At 35.9% G+C, this 15,806-nt stretch overlaps 1 protein-coding gene across 3 annotated transcripts in view; it reads right to left on the minus strand.

Annotated features, from left to right (window-relative positions):
* Positions 1–15,806, minus strand: part of DOCK7 (dedicator of cytokinesis 7) — a 223,800-nt gene that overhangs the window by 39,706 nt on the left and 168,288 nt on the right. For 2 of the 3 annotated variants that reach the window (XM_055304934.1, XM_055304933.1), the window contains 6 exons: positions 10,645–10,827; positions 10,399–10,534; positions 5,583–5,679; positions 3,267–3,363; positions 2,818–2,952; positions 1,778–1,930 (listed from right to left, as the gene is read on the minus strand). In XM_055304934.1, coding sequence (XP_055160909.1) covers positions 1,778–1,930; positions 2,818–2,952; positions 3,267–3,363; positions 5,583–5,679; positions 10,399–10,534; positions 10,645–10,827 — 801 coding nt within the window. Of the gene's footprint in view, positions 1–1,777; positions 1,931–2,817; positions 2,953–3,266; positions 3,364–5,582; positions 5,680–10,371; positions 10,535–10,644; positions 10,828–15,806 lie in introns of all 3 variants that reach the window. The other variant, XM_055304932.1, reaches the window with a different exon arrangement.

The following is a 15,806-nucleotide window of genomic DNA, read 5'->3' on the forward strand; positions in this document are numbered from 1 at the left end:
GATGTCATGGAGAGCCCATAAGGTATATATGTCAGAGAAATTCTGAGAAAAAGAGCCACATAAATGGAAATTGAAAAGTGTTAAAAAGGAAAAGAGAAAATGACAGGCAAAAAGTAAAGTTAAACAAAACAAAAAAAGTAAAGCAAAACAGATCTAACATATGTATAACTGGTACCTAGGAGAAAACTCCCAAATTCTGAAAGAAAATATTCAATTTTATATTCAAGAAAACTTTTCGAAATAAACTGAAAGTAGAAATAATGTGCCTGAGAAAATTAACAAAAATTGGGAAATACTAAGACATATTCTAGAAAAGGTATTTAATTTTAAATTAAAGAGACTCACTTGAGCAACTGGGAGGTGAAAAGCTATTTAAAAGGGAAGAAAATATCTGGCTATCTTCAGATATCTCCTTATTTAAAGCCAGAAGAAAATGGTATTCAAATATCTTTTTTTCTTTTTTCTATTAAGTGTTCTTTATCTGGTATGTTTTACTGATTTTTCTCACTCCCCTTTTTTTCATTCAAAGTCTCAGGCAAAAAATTTCATAACTATCTTTGCCATCCTTTAAGTACAGAAGAAACTGAACAATCAAGAACTTGACATATGTTATTCCCAAGAACTGTCTTGAGCAAACAACTACAGGACAATATTTTTAGCCAGTAAAAAAATGATTGAAGCAAAATAAATAAACAAATAAAAGAAGTAACAAAAGAAATAATAGTTATGAATATCAATTTATCAAATAAGAGTTAGAGGAGAAATAAATGATGTGTAGGTTTTAGATCACCTCCTTCAGTCCACCAAGTGGACCAAAATAATGTAATTAATAAGGTATATTTAACTCAATACTCTGAAATAAAGAACACTCTTTCTTTTTCTTTTTAAGTGCTTGTGTAATACTACACATCCACAGTACAAAAAAGAAAGACGGTGTCTACACTGTATAGTCACATTGAAATAATACTAAAAATTAACATCCAAACTTAAAAAAAAAAAAAAAAGACCATCAATTCTTTGGATTAAAAATACAAACTGAGGGCAGCCCCGGTGGCCCAGTGGTTTAGTGCCACCTTTAGCCCAGGGTGTGATTCTGGAGACCCAGGATTGAGTCCCACATCGGGTTCCCTGCAGGGCGCCTGCTTCTCCCTCTGCCTGTGTCTCTGACTCACTCTCTGTCTGTCATGAATAAATAAAAAAAATAAAATCTTAAAAAAAACCCAACCAAACTAAAAAAAAACCCTGAAACTACAAAATATCCATAAAAGAATATTGAAAACACTATATATAAGAACCAAGGAGATACCAAAGCAGTGTTCAAAGGATGATCCTAAGCCTTAAATACTTACCTAAGTAATAATAAATGAATTACACACTTGACTCAAAGTTAGAAAAAAATAAAACACGTGAATATATTATCAAATAAAACATTTTAATGAAAACATGGAGTTCTTCAGACTGGCATGAAATCATAAAATATCAAGCCAAGATATTTAAACTTTTAATTTCTTTATTAGTATTTTCATTTTACTTAATGATGATAATTTTCCAAAAGTTCGAGATACATTTATATTCTAAGTTGTACTACTATTTATTTTTAGTAGAGAAAGCAAAATTGGAGATTTGGATTTTTATTTTTGTAAGATATCCACAGAGTAAGGAATATTAAAAAAGTCTGGACTCCAAATACATTAGAAAATTCTACGCTCCCCAAACCACATTTACTAGATATCTGCAGAAGTTACATTTCATTATGAATCCAGAAATAAACACTTACATTCCCAATCTCAAAATTCTGTCTCATAAGTAGGTATAGGGAAGCGCTAGCATGTGACCGAATTGTACTAATACTGCTGCTACAGTGTCGGAGAAGCCTGAGGCATAAGTCTGCACACTGCTCTGTTTCTTCTTCAAACAAAAGTTCAGGGAACTGTAAAAGACAAAACAACATCAAAACAACATCAACACTGGATTTATGCAAAGTTCCAGAGATATGTTAATACAGCCTGAACTAGATATTTGTTAGTATACCCAGTTTTAAAAAAGTTAAGCAGTATTTGCTAATGCTTAGTAATGTGGACCACAGAGCCAAATAGTTTGGATTTGAATACTGATTATGTCACTTACTAGCTAGGAGTGTGATGCTGGACAAGTTTTCTCAGCTATAAAATGGGCCTAATAGTATTATCTACATGGGACTGCAGGACTCTGAGATTGGCTACTATGCACAAAACAATATGGTTACTAATATGTGATAATTCTACAATGTTTTTATTATAAATTGGTATATAAAAGTAATTCTCATTGGTTAAACCTCCAACAGCTCTGTATTCCATATTATTAGATGGCTATGATAAAAGAGATACCTTTAAGATTTAAGAGTATACCCTATTTCCCAGGGAAAATAAACATCAGAAATAAATATCTGAAGGAGTTGAACAAACAAAAGTATCTTCTTTTCCATTCATCATGGGGTAAGTTAATACCAATGGAATGAATTACTTATACCTTAAATTCTCTAACAAATCAAACTAATAAGAAACAGACAGAACAAGAGAAAGAAAACAAGGAAAGCCCCATATTTAAAATTAGTTATTGATCTCAGTCCCTTCTCCACAACAAAAGTAGTTTTTTAAACCTGAAACTGGTTAAAGGTGATCCAAATAAGAAAGAATTTACAAAGGGCAAACAGCATGAAAGAGGCAAAGGGGAATCATGGGTCAAAATTTTCTATTAACCAACAAGTGTGTTGAATGATCTTAGACAACGTAGAGAAAAGCAAAGTCTGGCAAGATTGCATGCACAAAAATGACCTACCTTTGAAACCAGGGCTCTCTGGGTAGCAAAACAGTGCTGTAGATAAACTGCACTTTGGTTACAGGCCATGCTATGTAGTAGGACTTTCAGTACCCCACCAAGGATGCTTTCTTTGGATTCTGTTACAGAAACTGTCTGCAATTTAAAAATAGATGAATAAAATGGAGAAGTACCTGCAATTTGGTTAGTGAGACAAATATAAGAAAATAGTTTTTAAGAAATAGGAAAAGGACAACATAAAATCTAGGACTTGAGGGAAAAGAAGCTGAGCAGGTTTTGAATAAGGGAAGAATGGGAAAAAAGAATGAATAGGATTTAAGTGAGAAAAAAGAAAGATAAAATTTTTATGAACTACCGATATTGAAATCTAATTGTACAGCTCAATTAATATTTTTTGCAAATCCCAATTTACCAAATCTATACTTTAAATTCCTTGTTTGTGTTTTTACCTGGACAACAATCTCTAATGTATCCAAAATGATTAAGTTTGCTTCAGTAGCCAGATTTCCATCAATCAGTGCTTCATGCTCAATCTCTGCTCTTGATCTAATATAAAATATTTTAAGAAAATACATTTACCTTTTAAAAGGGCCAACAGAACCACTATTCAAAAAAGACTTAAAGATACATAGGAAAAAAAAACAACTTAAAACCATTTTACAATATTTGCTTGAAAGAAAAATTATAAGAGGATATAAGGTAATATTTCATACATTAAGAAGTGTTTTCTTTTACCCTTCACTTTGTCAACTATGTCAGTACAGATTTTTTCACCCCATTACAGAGTTCCACAATACCACTGAAAGCATAAATGTTTAACTTTCAAAGATGTAGCAAACACACGAGCACATTGTTTTATTCTGAATGGCATAGACACTAGGTGGTGCTATGTGGGTTTGTATTTAGGACTGCTTCATGTAAAGCAATACTCAAAATGTTTAGTGTTCATCATACCATTTCAAGGATTTTCAATTTTATTATTTAAGAAAAAAGTACTTATTTTTTCAAAATTATTATCTTAATACTCAATATTTTTGTATCAAAAGTACAAAAAATTTTGCTACAAATTTTTTTTTTTAATTTGTGATAGTCACAGAGAGAGAGAGAGAGAGAGAGAGAGAGAGAGGCAGAGACACAGGCAGAGGGAGAAGCAGGCTCCATGCACCGGGAGCCCGACGTGGGATTCGATCCCGGGTCTCCAGGATCGCGCCCTGGGCCAAAGGTAGGCGCTAAACCGCTGCACCACCCAGGGATCCCTGCTACAAAATTTTTGATACAGGAACAATTTAACTCTTCCCTGAAACTCTGGACTGAATCACTCATTAGAAATAAAGCAAGCTGATGCAATAAAGTGGTTTTTAAAGGGTAAAACTGATATTTGTTTACTGGCAATACATAGAAACTATATTGACATAGACAAACACATAAATCAAGGTAGAATTACAAGAACATATAAAATGCTAAGTTTTCAAAGTTTCTGGATGTTCCAGCCTCTGAATCTTTATTACCACCTCTTAATAGAACAGTTCATGAATTTATATCTTCTAAACGAAATCTGAGAAAATACAACATAGAATCAAATTGGGAAATACATATATAAAGATCAAACCAGGAAAATTTTGTAAAGAAACATGACAATAACATGACGGCTTAAACAAAAAAGAATTTAAAAATAAATAAATAAATAAACAAAAAAGAATTAAAAAAAAAACACCAAAAAAAAAAAAAAAAGACTTCCTTAAAACACAGAGAAATGCAGAGAAAGTACATTATACAAATGCAAAAGAAAGTGATATACTGGGACACCTAGGTGGCTCAGTGGTTGAGTGTCTGCCTTTGGCTCCGTGTGATCCTGAGTTCCCGGGATGGAGTCCCACATCAGGCTCCCCACAGGGAGCCTGTTTCTCCCTCTGCCTATGTCTCTCTTTCTGTCTGTCTCTCATGAATAAATAAATGAAATCTTGGGGGAAAATAATGAAAGTGATATACTAACAGTATAGTATCCCACTGTTTTGTGCTTTCTAAAAAACAAAACACACCTGGAAAAATAATCACAGAAATAGACAAAGAGGAGAGAAAAGTGGACATACTTAAAGCTTAACAAGTGTTAAATGTTTATATTGTATTCAATACCTCCTATGGTCTGAAGATTTGGGTCCTGCAAAATTCCTAGGTTGAAAATCTAATGCCCAAAATAATGGTATTTGCAGGTGGGGCCTGTGGAGGGTGATGGATGAAGTCATCAGGGTAGAGCCTCTTGAATGTGATTAGTGCCTTTATGAAAGAGGCCCAGGGAATTTGCTTGTCCTTCCATCATACAAGCACACAGCAAGAAGTCTGTAATCCAGGGGCACAGGGCACCTGGGTGGCTCAGTTGGTTGAGCACCTGAATCTTGATTTTGGCTCAGATCATGATCTCAGGTGCTTTGTCTATATTATATTTTAAGCTCCAAGAGGGCAAAGATTAGATTTCTAATTGTTGGTAAACTGGAAATATTTAGATCAGCGGGATCTCCAAGATACTTTTAAAAAATTGTTGCAGAATATATTTCTAAGGTGGATATTTAGAAACAATTGTTGGAAACAAATTTCTACATGAAAAATTCTTTCCCCAAAACTTTAAAAAACTTTTTAAATGAAATATAACTATTTTCTTGTCTAAGATTTGAATACCTATTATAAAATAACACTAAAATTAGAGATTTTCCTCCTGCATTTGAAATCTAACAAGCCCATCAGTAACATAAAATAGAAGATTATATTACTTGTCAAGCTTCTCAGTATTTTGACGCCAGTGAGTCATATCCTTTCTCCATCTCAGATTTTCTTGACTTCCAAAGGCACTCCCAGATGGGCTTCTCTCTGTCAAATAAATTTCAAAACCATTTTTAAAATTTTATTTCATTTGGACCACCTATACGAATATTTGCAAGTATATAAGAAATACTGCACAATGTTAACTTTACAAATCCCATTTTATCCTCAGTACAAGTGGAAAAAACAATAGTAACTGTTTATTAAAACTTTTTGTTTAATAGTTATAGAAGAAATAACATTTGTTACATGTAATATTAAAAAACAAACATCCTTTTATGTAAGCAAACTTTCTAACACTGATTTTCTCAAAACCTAAACCATAGTTTAATAGGCCCTATGTGATAAGACTTTACTTTGTGTGTGTTCTCTGCATATACACTCTCCCTATATATGCTCCTGATTTAGAACCTTTGCAATGGTTGTTGTTCCTCTTATGTAATTGTTCTCCCACAAATTTTCACTGGTCAGTCATTCATTACCTCCACAGAAAGGTCTTCCTCAACATTCCAACACTTCATTTTATTTTTTTTTTAAAGATTTTATTTATTTATTCACGAGACAGAGAGAGAAAGAGAGGCAGAGAACAGGCAGAAGAAGAAGCAGACTCCATGCAGGGAGCCTGATGTGGGACTCGATTCTCGGTCTCCAGGATCAGGCCCTGGGCTGAAGGCGGTGCTAAACCGCTGAGCCACCTGGGCTGCCCGCCACTTCTTTTTAAAAAAAGATTCTTATTTTTATTTTATTTGAGTGAGAGAAAGAAAGGGAGAGGGAGAGGGAGATAGGGAGAGGGAGATAGGAGTAGAGAAGAGGGAGAGGGAGAGGGAGATAGGAGTAGGGAAGAGGTAGAGGGAGAGGGAGATAGTAGGGAAGAGGAAGAGGGAGAGGGAGATAGGAGTAGGAAAGAGGGAGAGGGAGAGGGAGATAGGAGTAGGGAAAAGGGAGAGGGAGAGGGAGAGGGAGATGAGATAGGAGTAGGAAGAGGGAGAGGGAAAGGGAGAGGGAGAAGGAGAGGGAGATAAGATAGGAGTAGGGAAGAGGGACAGAAAGAGAAGGAGAAGCAGGATCCCCACTGAGCAGGGAGCCTGACTCAGGGCTCAATCCCAGGACCCTGAGATCATGACCTGCACTGAAGGCAGATGAGTGAGCCACCCAGGGACCCCTCTCCAACACTTTCTATCCTCTTAATTTTAGGCTATATTTCTCTCCCATAGCACTTATGATCACAAGAATATAAGCTACTTAAGAATGGAGATTATGCCTATTTTGTCCACCCCTTGATGTTCCGGGACTGACAATGTGTCTGGCAATACTGAAAGTTAACAAGTTTTTGTTGAATATATAAATAAAATAAGAAAGAATCCTAAAGCAAATACTTCTTTTGGTCCACAGAAAGCAGGACAAGATGGGAGCTTTCTCCCAAGGTTTCTGGGATGGAAAGCAGCCTGAATGTGGGGGGCTGCTGCAAAGGGTAGCAGCAACAGAAGTGGTTCATTCAAATCCAGCAGAAATGAAAAAGGCATTGAGAATTGTGGAGAGATATACACTTAAATGACGGAATCAGTCATGATTTCAGACTTTCAACTAGAAAATGACTGCTCCTTTTTGAAAAACCCGAGACTTTAAATTGGTTGGGAGGATGGAAAAAAAAAAAAGGTAAAAATTCAGAGTTCAAATAGAAATTTAAAAAGTAATGAGAAACAAACTTGCCACACCATAAAGGACATGTCTGGAATATTTCTTCTGCTTTATCTCCCTTCCCTTATTTCTCTTTTTTCATTGTGAAATTTCTAATCTTAAAAAATTTTGCAAAAGAAAAGATATTCCTATATTTACACAATTAACAAATCTGATATCTGAGATCTACTTACATTTTTAAAAAAGATTTTATTTATTTATTCATGAGAGAGACACAGAGAGGGAGAGAGAGAGAGAGAGAGAGAGAGAGAGAGAGAGGCAGAGACACAGGCAGAGGGAGAAGCAGGCTTCATGCAAGGAGCCTGACATGGGACTTGATCCAGGGTCTCCAAGATCAAGCTCTGGGCTGGAGGTGGCACTAAACCGCTGAGCCACCTGGGCTGCCCTCTATTTACATTTTTAACAATAATTTCTTTCCCCCAAGAAATTGTCTTTCACCTCTTAGTTAAGAATATAACTATACATATACTAGCTCTACATATAACATATATATGCACATATATACACATATGCATATATATGTGTGTGCATATATATATAATATGTATATATACACATTATATGTCCAAATGTAAATAAGAATCACAAAGGCTTAATTTTTCTAAGAACTTCAATTTCTAAATTAAAAAAAGATATAACTGACATATAACATTATATTAGTTTCAGGCGCACAATATGATTCAATATATGTATACATTATGAAATGATCACTACTATAAATCTAGTTAACATCCATTACCACATATTATAATTTTTTCTTATGATGAAAACTCAAGACATACTCTCTTAGTAACTTCCAAATATACCATGCAGTATGAAATGTAGTCACCATGCTGTACATTATATCTCTAGTATACCTATGTGTTTTATAACTGGAAGTCTGTACCTCTTGACCTCCTCCATCCACTCTGCCCACCCTTACCCCCATACTAGGGCACCTATCTATTCTCTGCATCTATAAGTTTATTAACATTTATTTCAGATTCGACCTACAGAACTTCAATTCTTTTTTTTTTTTTAAAGTTCTTTGGGATGAGATCTTTTTTTTAAATTTTTTTTTATTTATTTATGATAATCACACAGAGAGAGAGAGAGAGAGAAAGAGAGAGAGAGAGGCAGAGACATAGGCAGAAGCAGACTCCATGCAGAGGGAGCCCCACGCGGGACTCAATCCCGAGACTCCAGGATCACGCCCTGGGCCAAAGGCAGGCGCCAAACCGCTGTGCCACCCAGGGATCCCCAGAACTTCAATTCTTATATTCAAAGATAGCTGTCCTAAGGCCACAGGCTTAAAAACGTAACACACTGATAACAGTTCCACTCTCTTCAACATGAAATCTTAGAAGGAGTTGTGGTATAATATACAGAACCACCCTGAAAGTCAAAAGAGCATGGTTCTGTCACTTAGTTTATAATCTTATGCAAGTTATTTTCCTCTGGTGAGTTTTCTTATCTTTTTTTTTTTTGAGTTTCATTTTCTATTACTTAAAGGTGAGGATGATTATTCATTAGATTTTAGTGATAATTAAATGACCTAAATAAAAGTTAATTTTCATACTTTTTAAGAGGGTGCTTGTATGCAATAAAGGAGTTAAAAGAAAATCCATAAGTACAATGTGGACTGTATATAACCAAAAGTGAAGAAAAATGGTGCTCTTAATTACAAAGGCAAAGATTTTGTATTATTATGAAATTCCAAACATACTGTACAGCATATAAAAGATACTGTAGTTTACATAGATAAATGATTATTGTGTTTGTGGCCTATTGGAAAACATTAAAAACATTCATATAAATGTGCATCAAACATATATTGAACTATTAGCATGCGTCATATACACAGATGATGAAGCCAGCGAGCTCTCAGCAACACTAATTATCACTTTAGAATTTACAAAATATTTACAGTTGCTACAAAGACAATAAAATCAGTTAGTTAAACTACCTTCTAAGTTCTCAAAACAATCACAAATGGATGAAGAAAAGGAAAGTGAGATTAAGTGCCTTGGCCAAGGTTCTACAGCTAATGGGTAGCAGTATATGGAATTAGAAACAATGCCTCAAATGCTATTAACCTGTTTCTCTCCCTGTATGTTTTTTTTTCTCCCTGTATTAAAGCCTGATGGACAATATTCCCTTAAATACAGGGTATATTAATTCATTGTGCCAAACAGGAAACTTTTAAGAGTAAAAAGTGATGCAGACACTAAGATTGAACTCTAATGTCAACTATGGACTTTGGGTGATAATGATGTGCCAGTGAAGGTTCAGTACCAATTAGAACAGGTGTACCACTCTGGTGGGGGATGATGATAATGGGGAAGGCAATGCAAGTGTGCTAGGGAGTATACAAGAAATTTCTGTACTCTTAGCTCAATTTTGCTTTGAACCTACAACTGTTTTTAAAAAGTCTAAAAAGGCAGAGGTGATCCCTGGGTGGCTCAGTGGTTTAGCGCCTGCCTTTGGCTCAGGGCGTGATCCTGGAGTCCCAGGGACGAGTCTCACATCAGGGTCCCTGTGTGGAGCCTACTTCTCCCTCTGCCTGTGTCTCTACCTCTCTCTATGTCTGTCATGAATGAATAAATAAAATCTTTAAAAATAAATAAATAAATAAATAAATAAATAAATAAATAAATAAAAGGAACACTTAATAATCACACAAGGGCAAAAGGAATAAACTGGACTATTTAGAACAAATCAGGAAATATGTTCACTCTACTTAGAATTCTAACTTGAATTCCTACAGAGAAGTGGTTACTCTAGTTAATTGTTTCATTTAAAACACTATTTAAGGGGTGTCTAGGTGACTCAATCGGTTAAGCATCCAACACTTGATTTCATCTCAGGTCACGATCTCAGACTTGTGAAATCAAGCCCCATGTCAGGCTCCATGTGTGGAGCCTGCTTAAGATTTTCTCTATCCTCCCTCTGCTCCTTACCCCTTCTTCCCCTCTAAAACTTTTTAAAAAGTGTAGAATCCTGGAAGATTTGCAACAATGATCACTATAATATATAATTCAAGGAAACTGAAAAAATTCTCACCAGAAGGAGAAGATATTGTGTACATACCAAGCTGTCCTCGGCTTCGGCGAACCATTTCTTGCCTAGCACCTATGCTCCCAAGAATAGCTTCTTCAAGCTTTGCTCTCATGTCTTTTGATTTCTTAAAGGTCAAACTATTCATTCTTTCAAACACTTTCTTTCCCTAAAATTTAAACATTAGAAAAGAAGAGGCATTGAGGAAATTTTCGTCTTCCTTTTCCACATGAGGTTTGCTTTCCCATTCTTCTTGGCAATGGCACAGCGATCACTTACTTTGTATTCAAAGCAAGATACACAGAGATAAAGCAAATCTAGTAGCCGGTTTAGCTGTAGGACTGAGAGATCTGTAAACCATTTCTGTAGAACCGTCTCATCTGCATTTTTAAGCACCCAAAGTAGACAGATCAAAAGGCTCCGACTTGATTCTGCTGAAAAGGTAGTATGTTGCCTGCCACTCTGAAAATAAAGAGTAGAATGAGACAGACTGATCAATGGCCATTTCTTTTTGGAAGTTGTGTGGTGTTTTCTTCTAAATGCAATAAAACAAAAATTGCTTTAAAAAAGCAAGTATTTCAAAAGAACCATCTGAAGGGCACCTCGGTGGTTCAGTAGATTAAGTGTCTCAGGGTTCTGGGATCAATTTGGTCTCCCTGTTTAGAGAGGAGTCTGCTCTCCCTCTGCTCCTCCCCTCACTTGTGCTCTCTCTTTCAGATAAATAGAATCTTAAAAAAAAAAAAAAAAAGAATCATCTGATTTAGACAATACTTGAATAACTTGAACCTTTTTTTTTTTTAAAGATTTATTTATCTATTCATTCAGAGAGAGCGAAGAGAGAGGCAGAGACACAGGCAGAAGGAGAAGCAGGCTCCATGCAGGAAGCCCGACATGAGACTCGATCCTGGATCTCCAGGATCACACCCCAGGCTGCAGGCGGCGTTAAACCGCTGCACCACTGGGGCTGCCCTAACTTGAACCTTAAACTTAAGGTCCTGAAGTTTAATAATCTTCCTGGAACTGAAAGATTGTTTTAATTTATGGTAGCGCTTCCAGTAGACTATAAATAAACATTACTAGAAAACGTCAAGGCAAAAAGCTAAAAGATCCTACTGTTAAAACTAAGATATTTTCATCATGTCTGATATAATATGGTAAAGGAAAAAAGCACTCAGTAAAAGCAGTATAAGGATAAAAGTAGCAACAAAATGTTTCTCAGGTTTAGAGCACCACAGATTCCTCTCAAGGGCCATTGCTGGAGCAGATAAGGTAGGGGTGCTTCCAGTCTTCAGTCTGCATTAGTACGTGAAATAGTATGTGAAATGTCAGTGAAAAATTAAGAATAAAAACTTGTATACAAAACCACTTATTCCATACTTACTGTTCCAGTCATCATGCTAAGCTCTTTCCATATGTTATTTCATTCAGTCCTCCAACAATATTATCAAATAAGTTTTATTACATCTCAGTTTTACAGACAAGAATACAGGATGACAATAACAATGAGGAAGATGACAAAACATAATAAAATTTGAAATGTGTTAGACACTTTGCTAGTCATTTTTTCTTATTTAATGCTCACAATGATTTTATGTGATGGTATTAACTACTGTTATTTCCAGTTTACAGGTAAGGAAATGAAAAGCTAGCGATTTTAGTCCAGGCTAACCAGACACTAAATCTTAGACTCGTCACCATTATACTACATTCTGATATCTGGTGAAGTAAATCTACTAAATAGTAAGAAGAAAACAGCGGAAGGGATGTTGGGAGGAAAAGACAAAGGGAAGTTTAGCATACTTAACTGTTGGGGGTCATAATCTCAATGACTACCCTAATCTCCCTGCTGTCGGGATGATGATAATGAGAGCAGCCAATTCTTCATGATGCTTACACTGTGCTCTTCACTGTATTGAATGCTTCATGCACATGAACTTATTTATCCCTTGCACCCATCCAAAGACATAAATATTATTATTTAACCTATCCTACAGACAAGAAAACCAAGACAGCAATTATATAGGTATTTTGCAGTAAATAACAGGATTGAGATTCAAATGCAAAAGGTGTTGGCTTTAGAAAGAGATCAAGCACTTTTGTAGGTTACACTGCCTCTCATGGGTATGCTGTGAATTCATCTACATAAATTCACTTAACCATATTACACAATGACCAAATTAAGAACTCAATGGATTATTTTTTTTTAAGATTTTATTTATTTATTCATGAGAGACACAACGAGAGAGGCAGAGACGTAGGCAGAGAGAGAAGCAGGCTCCATGCAGGAAGCCCGCTTTTATTTATTTATTCATGAGAGACACAGAGAGAGAGAGAGAGAGGCAGAGACACAGGCAGAGGGAGAAGCAGGCTCCATGCAGGGAGCCCGACGTGGGACTCGATCCCGGGTCTCCAGGATCACGCCCTGGGCTGAAGGCCGGTGCTCAACTGCTGAGCCACCCAGGCATCCCTCAATGGATTAGTTTAATGTAATATTAGGTACAGTTATGGAGAGAACTAGTAAACTGGAAGACAAATCACAAAAAACAACCTAGCATGAAGCACAGGTTAACAAAGAGGAGAGACACAGAGGATGGGATAAAGAGGACTAATGTATGTTGAGTTGGAATACAAAAAGAGGAGAGAGAATGGAGAAAAGGACATATTTGGGCAGATAATAGTTGAGAATTTCACAGAACTGAAGAAAGATGCTGACCCACTAATTTAAGAAGTCGAAAAAATGCCAAGCAGAATAAGTATAGAGAAATTCAAAACTAGATGGAACAGAGTGAAACCACAGAAGGCCAATTTTAAGGAGAATAATCATAAAGAAGGGGGGGGGTGAGTAGCAATGGAAATGGAAGACAGGAGAGACAATGCCCTTAACATGCTGAAACCAGAAATTCAGAAGATATTTCAGAAAAAAACAAAACCAAAAACCTTAAGAATGAAGGTCAGACATTTTCCAAGGAAACAGAGTTCATCCCCACAGCACAGAAAATTCTAAAGGGATATATTTTAGAAAGAAGAAAAATATATTTTTAAAGATTTTATTTATTTATTCATGAAAGACATGCAGAGAGAGAAAGAGGCAGAGACATAGGCAGAGGAAGGAGAAGCAGGCAAGGAGTCCAATGTGGGAATTGATCCTGGGACTCCGGGATCAGGACCTGAGCCAAAGACACTCAACCACTAAGCCACCCAGGCATCCCAAGAAAAACAGTTCTTATGAAATGTCACAAATTTGGAAGAAGAGCAAATAAAGTGGTGAACAATATAGACAAACCTAAATAATAATTAAATTTATATAGCCATAAAAGCAATAGCAATGTTTTCTGAGGTTTAATGATACGTAAAATTAAAAATGCATGAATATGGGCAGCCCGGGTGGCTCAGCGGTTTAGTGCCGCCTTCAGCCCAGGGTGTGATCCTGGAGACTCGGGATCAAGAACCACATCAGGCTCCCTGCATGGAGCCTGCTTCTCTCTCTCCCTGTGTCTCTGCCTCTCTCTCTTTCTCTGTGTGTCTCTCGTGAATAAATAAAATCTTTTATTTTATTTTTATTTTTTAAATATTTTATTTTTTATTTATTAATGAGAGACACAGAGCGAGCGAGAGGGAGGCAGAGACACAGGCAGAGGGAGAAGCAGGCCCCATGCAGGGAGCCCGATGTGGGACTCGATCCCGGGTCTCCAGGATCACGCACCGGGCTGCAGGAGGTACTAAACCACTGCGCCACGGGGACTGCCCTAAATAAATAAAATCTTTTAAAAAATAATAATAAAAAAATGCATGAATATAGCATTTAAGTAGGGAGAAAGGTAAATAGGCAACCTGTTCTGAGAGCCTTCGATTAACCAATGTGAAATAAGGGTCAGGATTAAATTAGAGTGGAATTTAAATAAGCATACTGTGATTTGTAGTACAATTACAAAAAGAATAGAAAGAGGATGTATGGCTTACTTCCAAACTAGTAAAAAGGAAAAACAATGAGGAAAAAATGAAAAGAAAAAACAATAAAAGAAGACAATAAAAGAAGACAAGAAACAGAGAAAGGTTGGAACAATATGAAGTAAAATTAAAATGTTTAGTACACTGAATTTACATTAAATGTAGTTATACTAAATTAAATGGATTTTTAAAACTCTAGTGAGACAAAAGTAGACAAATGTTAAAAATTTAAGACAAAATTTAACTATATGCTGTTTATAAAAGACATCTAAAACAAGTTTCAAATATTTAAAACATAAGAAATGTTTGATAAAAAAAAAGGATGGAAAAAGTAATGTCAGAAGAAATCTAGCATAACTATACTAATAAACAAAGTAGATTTGAAGGAAAAAAAGTATTACAGTTCATATTGATAAAAGGTACAATCCATCAAAACATATTTTAAAATTAGATATTTCAAAGGCCTCAAAGGAAACAAAATCTGACAAAATGACAAGTTATCAAAAAACCATGATTGTGGTGGGTATTAGAATAAGCAAACAGAATTCAGTAAAGAAAAAAAAAGGTTTAAACAATAAGATCAACAAATTTTAAATAATAGGTGTAATGGGCAAATATAGAACGAAGAATATGCATTTTCAAATACACGAGCTATTTGCAAAAACTGACTATACAAAAGACCATAAAACCAATTGCCACAAAATATAACAAACTGAATCACACAAAGTTCTCTGATTATGAAATCAGGTCAAAATCAGAAGCATAGAATTATGAGAAATTTTCCCCTAGCTATACACACACACACACACACACATATATATTGGGGATGAGGAGAAGAGGGAGAGAACAAATCTTAAGCAGGATTCACACCCTGCCAGCATGGAGCCTGATATGGGGGTTGATCTCATAACTCTCAGATCAATGACCTGAGCCAAAATCAAAAGTCGGATGCTTATCTGACTGAGTCACCCAGGCACCCCACCCTATGACTAGAATTTTAAAAAATTTTTATTGGGATCCCTGGGTGGCGCAGTGGTTTGGCGCTTGCCTTTGGCCCAGGGCGCGATCCTGGAGACCCGGGATCGAATCCCACGTCGGGCTCCCGGTGCATGGAGCCTGCTTCTCCCTCTGCCTACGTCTCTGTCTCTCTCTATCTCTCTGTGACTATCATAAATAAATAAAAATTAAAAAAAAATTTAAAAATTTTTATTTAAATTCAATTTAGTAAACATATACTGTATTACGAAATTCAAAAACAGTAAGTTTAGTGATTGGTCAGTTGCATACAACACCCAGTGCTCATTATATCCAAGTGTTCTCCTCAATGACCATCACCCAGTTACCCCATGCCCCCACCTACCTCTCCTCCAGCAACCCTCATTTTGTTTCCTATAGTTAAGAGTCTCTTGTGGTTTACCTGCTTCTGTTTTCATCTTATTTTTCACTCTCTTACCCTATGTTTTATCTGTTTTGTTTCTTAAATTCCACACGAG

The sequence above is a fragment of the Nyctereutes procyonoides genome, unplaced genomic scaffold (genome assembly GCF_905146905.1).
Source record: "Nyctereutes procyonoides isolate TBG_1078 unplaced genomic scaffold, NYPRO_anot_genome, whole genome shotgun sequence".
NCBI lineage: Eukaryota > Metazoa > Chordata > Mammalia > Carnivora > Canidae > Nyctereutes > Nyctereutes procyonoides.